Below are 18,558 nucleotides of genomic sequence, written 5' to 3' on the forward strand. Positions count from 1 at the left end.
AAAATAACCATCACCTACAGTATCGGCCTTTCCGCCATTTTGGTATGTCGCGATCGCGTCGGCAGCGGACGGTGCCGGAGATCATCAGAACAGAATAGAGGCTATAGAGCGTGGGGAAAAAAAAAGAGATGGCGAAGCTGAAGAGAGAAGCATATCCAACGAGTGAAACAGACATATTGGAGAATGAGAGAAGAGATTTCTGCCTTCACCTCCTGCCACCGTCCACTAACGTTGAAAACTACTGTCGTACAACATATATATATATATATATACATGTGCACATATATCTCATCTCTTTTCTCTGTTCTCTCTGTGGCTGTTTCACTGACATCCGTCTGCCTTTGCTCCGGTATGCGTCTCACTCGGAACTCGAGTAGCTCATTTCGTTTATACCTATAGAACCAACCATATTCTGTCTCTTTCTTTTTCACTCTCATCCATTTTATTTTTGTCTCCTGGTTGTGCCACGGTCTGCCAATAAAATTCACCATCAGTACTCTTATGCTCAGTCAATGCTACCTGTGACGTAGGTCGGGAGATCGATGCGTATTATCACCAATTTTTTTTTTTTGTAAATTACCTTCACAAAATGGCAACATTTTTGTTGAAATGAGAGTTAGGAAAAATTCAACAGTTGTTTCTTTTTCCCTCTCGTGATACTCCAAAACGTTTTATAATATAGTCAACAGCCGGTGAGGGGGTTTATTTATCTTCGTAGATTTGAATTTTTATGGGCGTTTTGGGGAGATAACCTTTTAAATCCATTCCACCGTTTTAGACAGGATAAAGCTCGCCTATTGTTCCCTCCTTCAAGATTTCTGTCTTAACTATTGATCAGAATTGCTGTTGGAATAAAAAAACAAATGGAATATGTACTTGAAACTCCAACAGCGTATTGGAGAAGTTATTATACACTCAATTTATCGATAACCGTATCCACACGAATGCACCATATTCCAATGATATAACTTCATCTCTCTCATTCCCTTATTCTAGATGCTCCGTACCGAGTGAATATAATGACTTACTCGATTACCGCGAATCCGGCTCTCGCGTGCGCCCTCCTCCCCCCCCCCTCTTTCAACCCACTGAAAATACATTCTCAAAGTCAAGTCTCCAATACATTCACAATTCCCTGAAATCTATAGCGTTCGACCTTCGGAAATTAGAATTCGCCTCGTGAATCCCGAGAGATGATGCATATTTTTCCAGCAGTACTGAGAAATCATTCTTTAACAATTGATTCTGGGTAATTAACCTCATTATCAAGATGTCACAATATTCGTTGAAAATGAAACTGAAATAACAGTGAAAAATTATTTTACAAATATGATTAACCCGCAGACTGAGGAAATACGATTGAATTAATGATAAATTAAATCATGAGGAGTGTCATGCATATTATTGGCACCACTGATATATCGTTAATTTGAATCAGAAGTTTTGCCCCCTTTCATCCCCCGGCACAACCCAATCTCGTTTACATGGCCGCGATCCATTCATCGGGGCGCATCACTCGCCAAAATCGTTTGAGTGAGAGAAACCATCAGGACAACGATTCACCGATTGAGCGAGCATATCAATTCGTTGGAAATTCCACGCATCCCAGCGTATAGCCAAACTCTGGGGAGGGTTGAGGGAGAGGGAGAGGGAGAGAAGGGAGTGACTGAGACAGGTAGAATTTCCAAGAGCGATAGAATTTACACACATACAGTGGCATCCCTCTGGTCGACAATTCAGGGGAAGTGAAATGCCGCCGGTCGACGTGGTGGTGCGCGTTTAGGTTTCGTCTCGACTAGGTCTCTCTGACGTCTCTGTCTCTCTCGTTCTCTCCTCGTCCTCTGTCAGTTAGCAAGAGGGAATACGTGCTGTACGGAGGGGTGGCTGGTAGGAGGGAAGGGGAGGGGTGTATCGGAGGGAGGAATAGCGAGAGGGAGAATAACAGAGGAGATCTCCCACGTTTTCCAAGTGAGGCGGCGTGACGATCGAGCGGCCATTTTGATAATCTCCCACCTCTTGGTCGCGCGCGCCACTTGCCCCTCTCCTCCACCCCCTCAATGTATATTCAACACTTTGCTCCATCTCTGTTTGGGTCCCTCACTTCAACCGCCTTCTCTTCAACCCATCAATTTAGTCCATCTCTCTCTTATTCAGCCTCTCATACCTCGCTCCTTCACACAAGCCATACCATCTTGTTTTCCTCCCTCAACTTTGTATCACATCGTCCCTTCTCTTTTCTTCTCGACTACCGAATACTCGTCTTTTTCTTCAACTGTGTGCATTATATCGGATGCACGAGCTTTTGCGGCAGAGGACGAGCCGCTGGCTCGTGTGCGAAATTTCCCTCTTGCTCTCTCGTTTCTTATATCCTTATACACCAATCTCCCTCTACACCTCCACCTCCTTCTCATTCTCATCCTCCCAACCCCACCAACTCCCTGGCCCTCGCCACCGCTTTACCCTTCACCTCTTCTCTTTTACCCACTACTACCCATCGGCTTCCACTCCCACGAGAACGTTGCTTCGTCTCTCTACCTCATTCCCTCCTCACTCCCCCACCCACTCTTCTCCTTCTCCCTCTCCCTCCTTCACCCCCTGGATCCACTACACTGCAACTACGACTCTCTTTGCCTTCCCACCGAAACCTCTGCGCGCGCGATCTCGCTTCGACGCTCGAAACTCACCGTATTACCACTGTCCTTCGTGCTTTATCTCACTCACACGCTCTAGTATCAGTCCGGCTCGTGTGCGTGGTTCAGTCGCGACCGGAAAGTGCCAGTTTCACTCGAGCTCTAATCGTCTCGTTGCGTCTCTCCACAAAATACTGGAGGAATCGTCGTGACGTTTACATTATTTATTTTGTTGATAAAAAAAAATAGGAATCACCTTCACTGTTGCCATTTCAATTACAAATATTGACGATAAGTGTGAGTGTTGCGCTTGTACGAGAGTTCCTGGTGACTTTAGTGTTGTCAAGATTTTAGTCAAGTTCCGTGACAAAGAGGATAGAGAGGACTGATGATCCAGTGGATGTTGAACGGGAAAAGTATAACCCGAAAATGTCTCTGATTCTCCATCACTCCGAATAATACTCTTTCCTCGTCAGCTTCTTGTGTTTCAACACCTGGTGGGAATTTCTCCGAGGAAAGCAGTGAAATGTGTGACGCACACTTGTTAAAAGAATGCAATGTTGTATTTCGGCGACTCTTGATTATTCTTTTCATGTTAATTTAACGATCAATCAGTGGTTGGAGAATCGTATTGTGTTTGGTTCCTTCATTTTCTGCTGGGTATTCCTCGCTCGTAATATCACCAAAGTAACGACGCAGGGGTGACCTTTCGCGCTCACATCGTGTGCGCAACACACATGAAGCAAGTGTATGGGAGTTTTTTTTTTTTTTTTAAATAAAGTAAATGAAGGAGGCAATGAATTGAGGAGAAAAAATAAAATGTTTTTACGTGAAAATTGATTGTTCTTCCACGAATCCCTCGTTAGTGCACAAGCAACAGTTGATTATCCTGTTTATTGCTTTGAAATTTATCACTCGTCGGTCACTGGTGTTTTACAAGTTTTTGTAATAATGAAACAGTGTGATTTTAATAGATGATCTGTTGGATGTAAGCCGACGTGGTTGCGTAGAGGCGCGCGTTTCCGGATTAGCCGCTTCCTCGGGGCCACGTCGTGTTAACTAACGACAAGTTACCTCGTGTGTAATACTTTTTTTTTTTTTTTCGCAAAGTGCATGTGCGGATTATCCGTCATTATTGCAGCTATTTCGTTATTCATTTGGTGGTGATTAATAACTCGAGGCGGGGTGTGTGTGTGTGTGTGGGGCGAGATACGTGAATGTGATTCCACCGAGAGTGATTGAATTATGAAAGTACAAAGTGACGATAAGCCACTAGTTTTAATATTACACTACGTGGCTATTGTATTTACCACTTGTGATACCGGAATTAATACGCCATCATTATATTTGGATACGGCACGACGTCGAGTCCAGTCGCGCTCTTGAATACTCGGTGAGTTGTTTTTTCACTTATCATCACGACTAATTGAGACAAAGAGAAGCATTGACATGTTTTCGCGGTGTTTTTGATCCCAAGGGATTTCCAAGTACGATATTCACCGTTAAAAAAAAATCTGATAAAAATCTATTAATAATTAATTGATGGGTCGGGACAACTGGTGATATTTTGCCGCTGTTGACGGTAAATTCTCCCAGAAAGAGCAAATAAAAGGCCGGTTTATTGCTGGCCCACAGAACGTGAGCGTCAAGTGATGTATTATTTTTTTCTTTTTCGCATGCCTCGTTACAAACGCGACGATAGCGCCTCACACTGTGACGTCAGTTGACTCGGCCATACATCACTTCGAGAAAACGTTTAACGTGTCAGTTATGAAATACTCAGTCGTCCATTGTACCGTGAAAACTCAATTCTCGATCTTATATTACGGACTTTTTAATGCTTTGACGTGCGAAAATTTTGTTTATCGAGTGGATTAGCGGTGACGTCAGGCATCGGACTCCATTTCCGAAAGTAAAATTTTAATGATCTCGGTTTTGAAAGAGATATGAAAGAGAGAGAGAGAGAGAGAGAGAGAGAGAGAGAGAGAACACGCTTGGGAGCCCGTGACCTCGGCTGATCCCTCCGGCGATAAGCAACGAGATGATCACAACAATCTTACACATAACAGTTTATTACTTTTCCGTATGGTATTTGTTACTATCAATTGTGCTCTCCCTTGGCTCGAAAATTTGAGGATGAAGGTACTGGGTCTTGTCGACGTACTCCAGTGATACACTGCTTCAGGTCAATTTAATGGTATCAATTTGATTGAAACAATTAAATCAGAGTCTTTCAAGGAAACATTATTGTTTGGTCTTTTTCCTTTTGTTGTCCGTCGGGTATTGGTGAATTGACGTTGACTCGTGTCAATGGTGCGCGACAAGTATTGCGCAAGTGTCATGCACACATTAATACGTTTGAGCATGGCTGGCTGTGAGCCCACGATTTTTTAAATTATAGTTAGACTTCATCATTGCAGAAAAAATCCATCTCAACCGATCCGCACGTTCATTTTATTTACGAAAATTCCTAAAAACATTTAATTTGAAATCTAGCCGCCATATTTTGATGACATAATCTTTAATTTCCAGAAAAAGAAAACTCGTTTATCCCGCCTACTTTCACTCTCCTATCATTATCTTATTTAATTAATTCAAAATATTTCAATTATTGGAACACTACGCATAATTAAAAGCACGAAAAAAAACTTTGTTCCATATTTAACGTAATTTAAAATGAATTAGTTAATTCGCTGCCCGCAGGGCCAATTAAAAATCCATAAAGCCCTCTTCATTCAGACCTCAAAGACCCTCAAAGTGTAGCCGAAAAATTAACAACACTGGAATGAGGTCGCGCGCGTCATTTTACGTTCAACAAGCACGTGCTTAGGATCATATATACAAATAGGCTGGGAGGGAAGAGGGGATGTGTTGGAACGTGTGTGTGCGCGACAGCTCGTGTCCAGTGGAACAGTCGGAAACGCTTTAGTACGGGAAAAGGGTGTTGGGGGGAGTGGAGGGAAGAGGGAGAGTGGGAGACACTGTGATAAGCCGATTGCCAGGGTAAGTGAGATATCGATCGTCAGGTTTATCGTGGATATGCTCAAAACGTCAGAGACTAGCCCGATGTTCATGTACAAATCGTGAAATCCAATCATCAGACACACACAGACGAGTAATCAATTGCATTCACCTCTTAACTGTGATTTGGAAACCCTTGGGGATGAGGCACTTGACGAAAATCCATCCACTGAATTATTATTATTATTATTATTATTATTATTATTCGTGCGGTCGTAGGCGCCACTTCGATGGGCTTTGGCATGACAAGGTCACGGCCGGGTCAACAATACGATTGTCTTGAGACTGGTGTCATTCGGGGGATACGGAAGTTCAGCAAACTCATTTTGTTTACTTTTGGCGATGGTGAATGGGATAATTTGAAATTTTACGAGGAAAGATGATATTTAAATTTACGGCTATCACTCACTGTTGATATTTTTCAAGAGAATTTCGCCGTGGGAAATGGAATTTCTGATGTTAAACTGGAAAAGCAAAAATGCGTTTCACTGGAATGAAAATAGCTGAAGTACTTGAACATCTTTAAAACGTGCTCAACGAGCCGTGAAATTTCAATTTTTTTGTTTCTCAAATTTCTCTGTGAAAATCGTGCAAAGACCGACATTTCACATAAACTGATCCCAAAGGAATTACTCCACACCAGTGAGCTTATTTTTTTTTTACATATCCAAAAAAACGGGTGAAAACCATTGCAGTATCATTATCAAATGTTTCAATTAACACATCTCGATCGACGACAAAATTTTTCTCTCTCTGTTGTTGGAAAAAGTTGAAAATTAAAGTGCAAAAGACATGACGTTGCAGCTGTGGAGATTAAATGAGAAAGGGTAACTGGTAAAAATGTTCGGTAAAACAGTAACCAGCGAGACGTAGATAAAGTTTTCGAGTGGAGAGTGGGTTGGAGCATCTTCTGGTATTAGTCCGACGGCTCGCTGGCCCGGCACAAAGGGACTTTGTACGCTCATGGAAACGCAAAGTGCCGGAGCTATGACGTGCCTTTTTGTCCAGCATCTCTCTCTCTCTCTCTCTTTTTTTTTATTCCCTCTCTTTTTATTTCCCCAACCTTCCCTGGTATATATCCCGTGTGCATATAACTGCAATTGTTTACGCGCCAGCCGTTTCTCCTGGAATCTCCAGAGCTACAAGGACACAAAATCTCCCATCGGTATTTATTTTTATTCCTCATGGAATCACTTGAAATAATATTGAGGCAGGTCGGTGGAAAAATCAAGCCTCAGTGATAAGAAAAAGTATGAAAAGTTTGTTGTAAATTTGGGGAAAATGATAGGTCAGTGAAATGATTATTTTATTGGGACAGATTTAACGTGGGAAAATAATGAAGTGCGAGTATCATATCCGCTGGTCACGAGGTATAAAGTGAAAGAGGAGGTGAAATAAAGGGAGGTGGGCTGGATAAAATGTATTTATAGTCCAGCAATGGTGATACAGTCAGTGATCGGCAAGGGTGAAAAATGCGAGCTGGCTGCACGCGTTCGACATAAATAACGGTTTAACGCTGGCTTGTCGATAAAAAAAACTCACGCGAATTTCCAGCGTGCACGCGACCCCCCTTCACCCCGTGACTCTTGACGAGTTACAACCCATGTCAAATCACATGTTGTTCCGGTATCATTAATCCTGTTCAGGTTGCAGGCACTCAATAGTGGAACAGGAGACTACTTTTGGGGGGAATTTAGTGTTGTGAAGCTTTTAGTCGGTGACAGGTGCAATAATCAAGAGATTATCAGCATAATTTCGTTAATGAAGGCATTATATATTTTGGGCCAATTGAAACCCCTGGAAATGACCAGTGCTTTGTCCGTGATTTTTTTTCCACTCGGATAAACTCCACTGACAGGACAATTTACAAATGGATTTGATCATCGGAGGCTAGGGATCACGAAGATGAAAAAAAAAATAGATTTAAAAAAGTGTATCATATAAATTGATGAAGAAGCCGTCGTCATGTGCACTCCGAGTCGCGACATGCACACAGTGTAGTTGCGCGTCCGTTTGATTTATTAATCCGCCTGCGGCGAAGCGTCGTCAACGTCGTCATCGGGTGGCTGGGGAACAGGCGGAGGGAATGGTTGTTCCACTGGGTGGGAGGGTAAACCCAGACCAGTGAACTAAAGGGAATTTGCGTGCACCGATGTATTACGAGTGAGAGATACAGTGTATCCAATTGTAATCAACTCTATGAACTCTCCAAACATTTTTATTTCGCTGTTGTAGTGTTAAAAATGCGTAATATAATGCATATTTACTAAATGTAAACAAACCAGTGGATGAGTAAGTGATGATGAACGAGATGTAAATGTTTGATGGTAAATAGAAAGCGAGAGACTTTTTTTCGCCGGATAAATGAAATTTTATTTGTATTTTTTTAGTGGAGCTGAGGTTAAAAATTGCGGTTTAGTGGGAAGGGGGATAATTTACATTTCTCGCATACACACCGGTTGGTTCACTTGCGTTTCGGGGGATTTTACCCCTACCTCTTTGGGATTGCAGCAAGAGAGGTTTGTTATCCGCGCATCTGCGTCTCATTTCGCTTGGGCGCGCCATCGTGCGCCTCTAGCATGTCAAGGAGTCCTCCCCTTACCCTCCTTTCTCTTCCTCCACTCCACACAACATCCGAGGATCCTTCGCTTTCATGCTCGGATTAACTCAGCGACAATCGCTGATTTCCTGCAGTTTGCAATGATGAAGAGAAAAAAATGGATATGACAAAAAAGGGAATAATTAAAATTATGCGACGGGGATTCATTATTTTTTATTTTTTCAATAACTTTGCCATTCTTAGAGATTTAGAGGGAGCTCAAGGTTGATCAACTTTTTGTTCGCATCATCATCATTCTCGGTTGAGCGCTGTTTGTCGTTTTTAGTTGTTTTTATTTTTGTATTACGTGGTGGACGGGATTGGTGTCAGTGTGTCAGTGTCGAGGCGAAAGACAGATCGACTATTATCGGGGTATTGAATACAAAGACTATTGAGAGGTGATAAAGCTGTTGGAAAATATCTCGGTATGTCAGGAGGTGAGGACATTTTTCGTTGAGGACTTTTCAAGAAAAAAAAAGTTACAAATGATGCTTCAGTGATTTTTTTTTCCATGGTAAGAAAAACATGGAAATTTCAGGGACAGCCGAGAAATTATTCTCAGGAGAATGACATTGAATTTGAATGGTTAAAGTTGGGGTATCGCTGGTAACTCCATGAAATTTCAAATTTATCGTCAGATTTTTGTTTCCTATTAATTTTCGTACTCGACGAGACTAGTCTACCATTAATGGGCTAATTAGATCTTGTAGTACGTACAGAGCTAACAGTCTGCAAAAAATAATAGCTAAAGAAGGGAGAAAAAGACAAATTGCTGAGTGGAATAATCGAGAAATCGCTGAGAGACTAGTATTCCGGTATTTAGCCTTCGCTCTATGGCTCAAAATAAACGCGACAGCTCATTCTTGGTTTCTCTCACTTTAACTCATCGCGTCAACTTCAATTCTCCTGTATCTCTTTCTCGTCTTTTGCGCGCGCATACGTCTAAAACTTCTGTCCCCCTTCATCGCCCACGTAAGCTCCTTTTTTTTTTCTTCAGAATCTGAGTTGCTGCTTCTGTTTTGCTGTATTTATCCGTGTCATTTTTACACACCCGACGTATCACAGCTTGACAGATGTGTCAAAATGACTTTTGATCTTGGAATATTTTTAAAACGATGAGTGATCAATTTCTCTTGCACAATTGCCGATTTCGCAGTGACGGTGATTGGAAGTTGTGCCTTAAATTATTTTTTGCAGCCGATTCCCTAATATATTTTTCTTTAAAATTGTTTCAGCGTGGACCGGGACCGGCTTCGAGAGCGTGAGCGTCAGGCACGCGCGGCGATGTCGGTCCAGGCAGAGCAAGCGGCAGCAGGCGGTGGTCCGGATTCCCGCCACGGCCACCACAACCACGGCCACCATCATCATCACGCCAATTCCCACGCATCCTCTGCCTCTTCGCTCTTCCGTGCTCCCGTCAAGGTAAGTAACACCACTAAAATTATTTCCTCCCCCCATTTTTTTTTCTCATTATCAAGTGGAAGAAACAAGACTCACTCACAGATAATTTTTTATCACGTGAACACTAACCGTTAAATTCTTGAAGAAAAAATTAAATAGAGAACATTATACCCCATTGAAGAACAATTTCATTCAATTGAAAGTAAAGTAATTGCGGAAAACGGCAAATTTAATGCTGAATGAAGAAAAAAATTTTATGTCTCAGTAGTTATCGATATACAGATGAAAAACTATCTCGTGTAAGTTTTTTTCCTCTGAGAAATAAAATCAGGATGGCGAACCGTCTGTGAAACCTTTTCACAACATTTTCCCAAGTATAATGCGTACCCAGACACGTCGCTAGAGGTAAAGATAATCCTAAGAAATTCGATAAATATATAATTCCAAGGAAAAATGTTTAGCAGATCCTATTAATAAATTATCCCTCTTTCATTCTCAATTGGAAGAAACGAGATTTACGGAGAATAATTTTTTGTCACGGTAGAACTAACCAGAAGACCCTAAAAACCTGAAGAGGCTTTTCTCAAGTGTATTTTACGTCTAATGATAATTTAAATAATTGAAGAAATGGACAAATTTAATGCTGCGACATATGCGAATGGAAAAATATCTCGGTTAATCTTTTTTCCTCTGACAAATTGAATCAGGATGTAGTTCCGTCTGTGAAACCTTTTAACAACATTTTCCCAAGTTTAACGGGTACCCAGATACACGTCGCCGGAGGTAGAGGGAATCCTAGGAAACTCGATAAATAAGTGAATCAAAAGAAAAACATTTCAACACAATCGATCAATGAATTATCCACCACCTCGACAACTCCCTCGACTTTCCACGCCGGAAACTGATTTCTCGATTTAAAATCCAACGTTTTTCCTGTATCAGGGCCTCTCTCAACAGGTGCGTCGGCTGAGGGACTTTTTAAACTCGTTTAATAATCCTTTTACGAGCCACCTCTTGCTTTCAAACTCATTTTTATATGTCTCCTCTTTCCTCAATTATTTCCTGAATCGGGTGGCACCCGATAGCTGAAGGGAGCCCATAATTCTCACGTATCAAAAGAGTCGAAGGGCTCATTCAATAGTCCGATGAGAACGGGTTTTCGGTATCAATTAACTTTGATTGATCATCCAGAGTACTTTCGTTGGATTCCACCGAAAATAATTCAATTGAAATTTCGCTTGGAAAAAAAAAAAAGCAAATTGAAACAATTCAATCGAATCAAATTTTTCCAATTGATATCGACAACATAATGAATAAAAAGAAATATTGTGTGCACGTGACGTCTGCAGAATACCACTCATGCCAAGCATTTCAAATAATGCATCTCATAAATGTAAAACGAGCGCAGAGCAAAAAAATTACGATAAAAAAATCACCGAGTGAATTGAAACGACGCTAATAAATCGATAGCTCCTATCAAATCAAATCGACGACTAAATTTATCCATCGTCATTAACGATGCATATTATAATGTATTCTTTTCACATAATTATTATTAAAATGGAGTAAAACGCGGATGAAATTGAGTCGATTTGTTGACGGATTAATTTTCACGTTAATCTCTCAAATATTACTTTTGCAATATAATAGTGACGGTGTTTAACAAGCTGGTGGCGGTGGGTCGAGAGGATGATGATTCGCTGGATCGTCTCGGTGTCGGGAATGCGGGACTAGGCGGAAAGCCAGAGTCGAGTGTCTCTCTTGCTCGTGATTTGTAGGTCGATTCGATATTGAGTATTATAACGTTGCTAGGGTATTACATAATATCCCTCCAAGCGTCTGGATATATTCACTGTCTCTCTTTATACTCGATTGGCCGTTCTTACCATCCACCGTGTCTTTGTTTTCGTTGACGCTCCAGTGTGCGGAGATTACAGTACGTTTTGTTTTAAGGTTTTTTTTTTTTATGCACTCGCTCTTGTAGATTACAGTGCTTGACTTTTTAAGCGACCAATCGAGCGTGGTTTCAAGGTCCACCGCACCTCATAAAAAAGACTTGATGGAAAAAAAAAATTTTTGTTCATAATGCATTTCAATTGATCCCCGGTGGTCTTGACAATGGAAATGCCGGGGCTTCATTTTGTTTTCCGGACGGGGTTCCATTTTAATATGACCAATTTTTTAAAGAAATAGTACATTTAAAAAATTACTTTCCACTCGTAAAATGAGAGTCTAAAAAAAATGATTAAAAACCATGAATAAATTTGAGGATAATATAGGAGACCGACCGACTGTTCTGCGTCAGTGATTTTCAGAGAATTAACCCTTAAATTTCGAGACTTTATTGCTCCACTAGGAATAAAAAAAATGTCGAGGTCAAATTACGATAGTTAACGATAAGATTATCAACCCATGAAGATTGAGTGTTATAGACTATAAAACGGTTCAAAACGTTTTTATCTTGCAAAGTAGACTGTCAGCGTACGGCTGATCGCACACGGTGATCTGTAAATATGCGTAGGTGAAACACACGCGGCTTATAATGTAACAAGTATACAGAGCCTCCTATCTCCCGTGGAGAGAGCAGCGTATGTAATGAGATCGATTATCCAGCCTCTAATCGGTTAGCACATTTGCTTAATTTCATTGCAGTGGTGAATAATTTTTCATTGGGGGAGTTTTCTCCATTGAGAGAAAAAAAAAGGATAGACAAGAAAATTGTTAATATTCAGATTAAAATTTCTCATGCATGGAGAAGTTAGTCATTGGCATTTGTATGAAATTTAATTCAATAGAATTAAATCGCAATGAGAAATACGAGAAATACGTATGTGTGGAGAGTCCAGCTTTTCAGTTTCGCAAATTTTTAGTCAGAAATTGCACAAAAAAAAATTCACAGGGTTTTTTTTTATAACCCGCATTAAATCCTCTGACGAGTAAATCGAAGGTCACTAGACCATTTTCATCCTTCATACCGTGACTTCCGCCTTCGAGAAACCTTGAATACTTCTCCAGAGCTCGTCAAACCGACTCTATTCCTTTCAGCAAGTCCACCATCCTTGGAAAAATATATATTTCTCGAGTCCCCCAGGGGAATCGATTCAATAGAAATATTCAATAGGTCCGAGTGCACTGAAAAATATGCTCACAGCCCAACTATTTGGACTTTTTACCTTGTTGCTTTTCGCGATGGAAAAAGACATGTTTTTCACCCTGCTTCCTCATTTTTTTACTTCTCTTTTATTTTTATTTTTTTTTGCACTCGTCGAGGCGCACGGTCGACGAGACCTCCCGTTTCTCTTCCGACGCGACGTTGCATAATTCAAATCTCTCCTCTCCCCCGTCGGCCTCTCTCTCCACCCACCTACTCCCCTTTTTTATATATACCATCGTAACGTCCACGGTGGCGCAGCTTCATGTGATGAATTTTAAGGAGTCTTACAGAGACTTCTATACTTAAACTATCTCGTTCAGTTCGTCATGCAGACTGTGTAGGATTGTTTCGTATGGTAATCGATGGGAGAAAATTACTTCTGAATGTTCATTCTCTTAAGAATTAAAAACTTATTCATTTTGCGCTGGAAAAGGGAAAAATCCCGAGTTTTCATGATCAGACATGACCGATAAATAACCAGAAAATACCTAAATGTAGAATTTCTCCAGCATTATTGGATTTTCATTAAAGCTCACTGTCGCTTTCTTAATTTCACCGGTTAATTGGACCTTTTTGGGTCATCTAGCTCATACATTATTACTTCTTACATGGAATAGCATTACCATGTTGAATATGCTACACATGCGAGGCAAAATGTCTCCTATATGTCAGTTGATTTTTTATGCCACTGGATAATTATTATTTCTCGGGTCAAATGTGAAGGTAATCATTTTTCAATTTACCTCTCGAGCAATTATGTGGGGTAATTCCATTGAATATTCAGATGATAAATTGAGAACGATTTATTTCACACGCAATGAAGATTGCATAAAATTTCTCATTTGGCGATTGAACGTTATTTCTAAAACATCAACTTTGCTGTCATTTTTAGGTGATAACAGAGGTTAAATGTTATCCATAACATCTCCAATAGTATTTCTATCGGTTAGTATACAGTGACACGAACAGAATTCAATTCTCCCTATTTTTTTTTCCAATCGTGACTAAAAATGTCGCGAGAGTATTTAGTCAGTTGAAAAAATCTGATATTTTTAAAAAATATTCTTTTGTCTCGACGTAAACATAGATAATAAATATTCATGAGTAACTGATACGTCAGCAAATATTCAATGCAATTTCACACGCAATGAAGATTGAATAAAACTTCTGATTCAGCGATTGGACTTTATTAAAAAAAAATCAACTTGACTCTGTCCTTTTTCACTGATATCGATTTTTATTTTTACTGCTGATAACAGATGTTAACTGTTATTGATCACATCTCCAATCGTATTTTCACTGGTTGAATATGTATTGGGACAAACAGGGCAACTCAATTCTCCCCATATTTCAATCCTAAATAAAAATGTCGCCAGAACATTTCGTCAGTTGTAAAAAAGCTGATATTTTCTTTTAAAACCACTCTGGGACATCTAGATATTCGACCAAAACGTCGACATTGATGTATTTCAATCCATCATTGTGTGACGGAAAACGAGAATTCCCATTAGCCCCTAGATTGTAACTTTCCTCGCTCCAAAATATTCTCTTAAAATATTCTCCCAATGGATGTCCCCACATAAAGCTAGATAATAAATATTCATGAGTAAATAATACGTCAGCAAATCTTCTACCTCACGACAAGTTTCCTGGTGAATGTCATCAAAACAATCGAACCGTTGGACTTTAGCCTTTCTCCGATAAGTTTCCGAACAATCAAACAGTTCTGAAGTCGTAAAAGTTCATTGAGTCCCCCTTAATGAGTGAATTAAAAAAGAAGAATTGGGAAAACCTTCTCTTTAAAACAACGAGGATGGACTATTATTGTAGAAAAAAAAGTTCGTTAGAATCGATTGTAAACTGTAGTATCTCTCTAATCATTGAAATAACCCAATAGTTGGATAGTGATTACTCCATAACACGATAATCAAATCAATTCCTCCCCAAAAAAAAACAAACCACTTCCAAAAATAAACAGCCCAACACAAATAACTTTCTTCCCACTGATTGCCACAAGGCGAAACCAATAAAAACGGCCATAATTACTGGAGTTAACGAGATCACGATGAAATTGCGTAATTCAACTCTGGTATTTATCGTAATTTATTAAAGCACTCGGATAGCGTCGACCTGTTGGCGTGGAGAGCCGAGTGGTGGCAGAAATGAGATGGAAAATGAGTGGGATTCCCCTCCGCTTGTGATTTCCTTTGGACACAGATGGACATTAAGAGATGGAATCAATTCAATTCAAATTTCACTTTAAATATCGTCGTTCGAGGTATCTCCTGGTGAAAAATAATTTTGGGAAATTCTCTATTTCTCTTGTCTCTCTATCTATCTATAAATTTCCGCGTTAAAATGAATCCTATCGTATGAAAAATTTACCATCCATATCTCCCTCGACCCGAAAAACAACAAATCCAAGAATTACATCATCTCTCCGCATTGAAATCAATCACCGAAACAACCCCAAAAGTCTCTTGAAAAAACCCTCGATCCTCCCATTCCCCTCAATCCCCGTAAAAAAAAAACTTGATGAAAAATGAAAGCTAAGAGGAGCCCATGAAAAACTCGACAGTAACAAACGTAGCAGAGAATCAGAAGAACGTAAAAGGGGGTTGGGAGGTGACGGAAGTTGGAAAGTCACACGGGCCAAGAGAGTAAAGTCGCACAAACGTAAAAAAAAAAGCCGAGTGAGTATACTACACAGAAAAGACGAAGAATCCACCCCATCCTCCGGCTCTCGAGTCTCGTCAAGCCACCGCATTATCCCACCCACCCTCCTCACACACCGGGTATTGATTCCAAACCCCACCCCCTGTCCTTTCCCCTCTTCCCCTTCGCACTCCTCCGCTCATTCCCCGGCGTTTCGTCGCGAGAAAGAGAGAGATAGAGAGGGAGGCAGGCACTCTCATCCCCTTTACTCTCGCGTGGTCGTTGGAGTTTGGTGCGTTGCCGGTGTTTTCAACCCCAGTCGCTTCATTCTCATCTCTCGTTCCACCCTTTCTTCTTCATTCTCTCTTCCAACCGTCGCGAACTGCACTCTCTCGCATTTTATTCCAACTTCTCTTCTCTAGGGGTCGCCAGACGAATACCCTCAGCAGAATTACAATAATCGCTTTAATATCACCATTTTGGCAATTGGGGGAAAATTATTTGGTAATTAGTTAGTTTGAAATATTGTTAGTGACATTATATTTTCTACCAACAGTAGCATTTGAATGGTATTTCATACATGAATGCTACCCTCAAAATTATTCACTAATTACCTCGATAAAAACATTAATCTCACCGAAATCACTCCCAAAACCCTTGAGCCCAAAAATCAATCCTCATAATAAATTAATATTAAATTAATTATATGAAATGTCCACCCCACAGGGGCTGTAATTTGTTCAATTGGATAGACTAAACAACCAGTGAATTTTGGGAGGGGTTGAGAGCTATAGTGTCAGTTGGCAGAGTTGAACACGCGAAATCGCCGCCATTCCCTCCACCCACTCGTGTGCCCATTGCCACCACCATCTCCTCCCCATTCTAACCCATAGACACGCGTTGTGTTCACTCACACAAACTGGCACAGCACACACGTTTGACTCGCGTATGGAGCTCTGCCAAGGGGCACGATTAATTAATCCCTCTGGCCCATCTGGCTCCTTCACGGTATATGTATGTGTGTTTGTATGCATTGTGTGTATTTATGTGTGACATCGATGCCTTCCATTTACTCCACCCAACCAAAAGTACACGTAATAAACACTACAAGTTGACTCCGATAAATCCAAAATAACTAGTTGATTAAGAGGTTTTTTTTGGCATTTTAATGGGTCGACTTTGGTGCACAGTTTCCCGTTGGAATTATTTTATTTTGGGGAGAGCTGGGGATGGGGAGAGAAACTTCCCCGAGGAAGAAGTGATAAAGGACTTCGCTATGTTCATCCATTCTGACTGACGTTTGTCATTTTTTTTCATAAAAGAATACGGAACTCGCAACCTGCCAACCGATTACGAAAGCCGATCACAATTCTGATAAAAATTGGGGAATCCTCGGAGCTACTGTTAATTGATCAATTAATTATTAACCGCCGCATAATGCTATTTGTTCCCTCGCTATTTACAGCTTTGAAGAATCCCCCGGAATATGTTAGCACACAATAATTCAACGTCACGGTGAAATTACTGATTAACATCCTTAAAATAATCGCTCATTTGTTTAAAATGTATAAAGCCTGAAGTATGTTGTTGACGTTAAGCATTTTACCTCCCATCCTGTGGCGCGTGAGATGAGTCGTTCGGTCTATTTTCAGTACAACTGTGTTCTAAATCCGTATTTTCCAACGGTTTTGTGTGCACATTCAATAGCATCAATAACACTGACTAACGAAACGCACGAATGGAATTTATTAGGTGATCATTAATGATTTGGGGGATTTCATTACACATTTGGTTCATACGTTTTTTATTTGATATTCCATATTGGAACATAAAATTCACATAATGGAATTATACGAAGGTTTCAATTAATTGAAAATTTTTCGTATTTCCTGGCTGAGATTTCTAAAAATGTGGGCAGACAGCCCTGAGGCTCACAAGACGATGAAAAAGAAAAAAAAAACATACCCTCGGCAAATGTTAGCGCGCCCGATCGAGCGCCATTTTTTCATTCTCTCAGGATTCATTTTTCCCTCGTCTCCATCCTTTCGACCATTTTTTTTCTACTTGCTATTCTCATCCCTCGCGCACTTTTTTTTCGTCTGACTGTCTGGAGGTTACGCAAAGGTATATCTATATTTATGAAAAAGAAAAAAAATACAGGAGGACATTGAGCAAAGGAAGAAAATGTCTGGGTTTGAGATATAATCGCAGATGAGTGGATCGACGCATTTTTCATCCTCCTTGCGTCCGGGGCTCTTCGTTCATTCCTCTTTAACTTTGGAATGATTAGTACTTTCAAACATTCTGACGACATTCTCCTTTAACCCATTCACTCGTACCCAATGGGATTCTCGGTGAAGTTGGAGGAGTCGCAAGTGGGAAAAAGGAGGAATGAGAGAGGAAAAAGATTCTTGAGATTATTTCAAGAGAGATGAAGGGGAGATTTTTTTATGGTGACGCTGGAAAACCATGTGGTATTTTAATTTATTGGTACTTGGGTTATGTTGTTTATAATCGTTTTATACATTTTTAAAATAACTTTTGCATTCCTGTCACCAACAGTTGAAACATTTCGAATGAAATTTCCGGTACACGTCTTGAAAATTTTCGTAAAACATGCAGGATTTGAGAGACTTTCGAAAATGCCATAATATTAAAAAGGGAGTGCCAAAAGATTGGAATTCTTTTCCATTCACTTAAAAAAAAAGACAACCATACAGGATAAAAATTCATATCAATCCAAAAAGCGCGAGAAAACGGGAAATAAAAGGAGAAAAAAAATCTTGATCTCTCGCCATTTAATATTCTCCCACTCCCCTGGAACTCGTGAATTTCCCTCGGCGAGGCAGAATGCGAGAATTTCGCATGCACCAGAAGAGCCAACAAGCCGAGTGTGGGTGAACGAGAGACGTCCAGGAGGGAAAAGTAGAATGAGTGCATACACAGTGATACTGGTGGAGTTGGGGCTTGACGCTGGAAGATGCGAGACACGTACATTTTAAAATGGAAAGCCCGAGAAACGATGGCACGTACGCCCTTACACTCGGTCTCGTTCTCCGCGTTCATACCTCCCTCCAACAACCGACAATATATTCAAC

General features: G+C 40.5%; 1 protein-coding gene across 14 annotated transcripts in view; it reads left to right on the forward strand.

Annotated features, from left to right (window-relative positions):
* Positions 1-18,558, forward strand: part of LOC135167914 (AF4/FMR2 family member lilli) — a 76,395-nt gene that overhangs the window by 24,820 nt on the left and 33,017 nt on the right. For 10 of the 14 annotated variants that reach the window (XR_010299946.1, XM_064131613.1, XM_064131617.1 and 7 more), the window contains one exon: positions 9,486-9,672. Coding sequence is in view for 13 of the 14 variants with exons in the window: in XM_064131613.1 (XP_063987683.1) it covers positions 9,486-9,672 (187 nt within the window). In the remaining variant the exon portion in view is untranslated. The other 4 variants (XM_064131624.1, XM_064131620.1, XM_064131622.1 and 1 more) reach the window with 4 other exon arrangements.

The sequence above is a fragment of the Diachasmimorpha longicaudata genome, chromosome 12 (assembly GCF_034640455.1).
Source record: "Diachasmimorpha longicaudata isolate KC_UGA_2023 chromosome 12, iyDiaLong2, whole genome shotgun sequence".
Classification (NCBI taxonomy): Eukaryota; Metazoa; Arthropoda; class Insecta; order Hymenoptera; family Braconidae; genus Diachasmimorpha; species Diachasmimorpha longicaudata.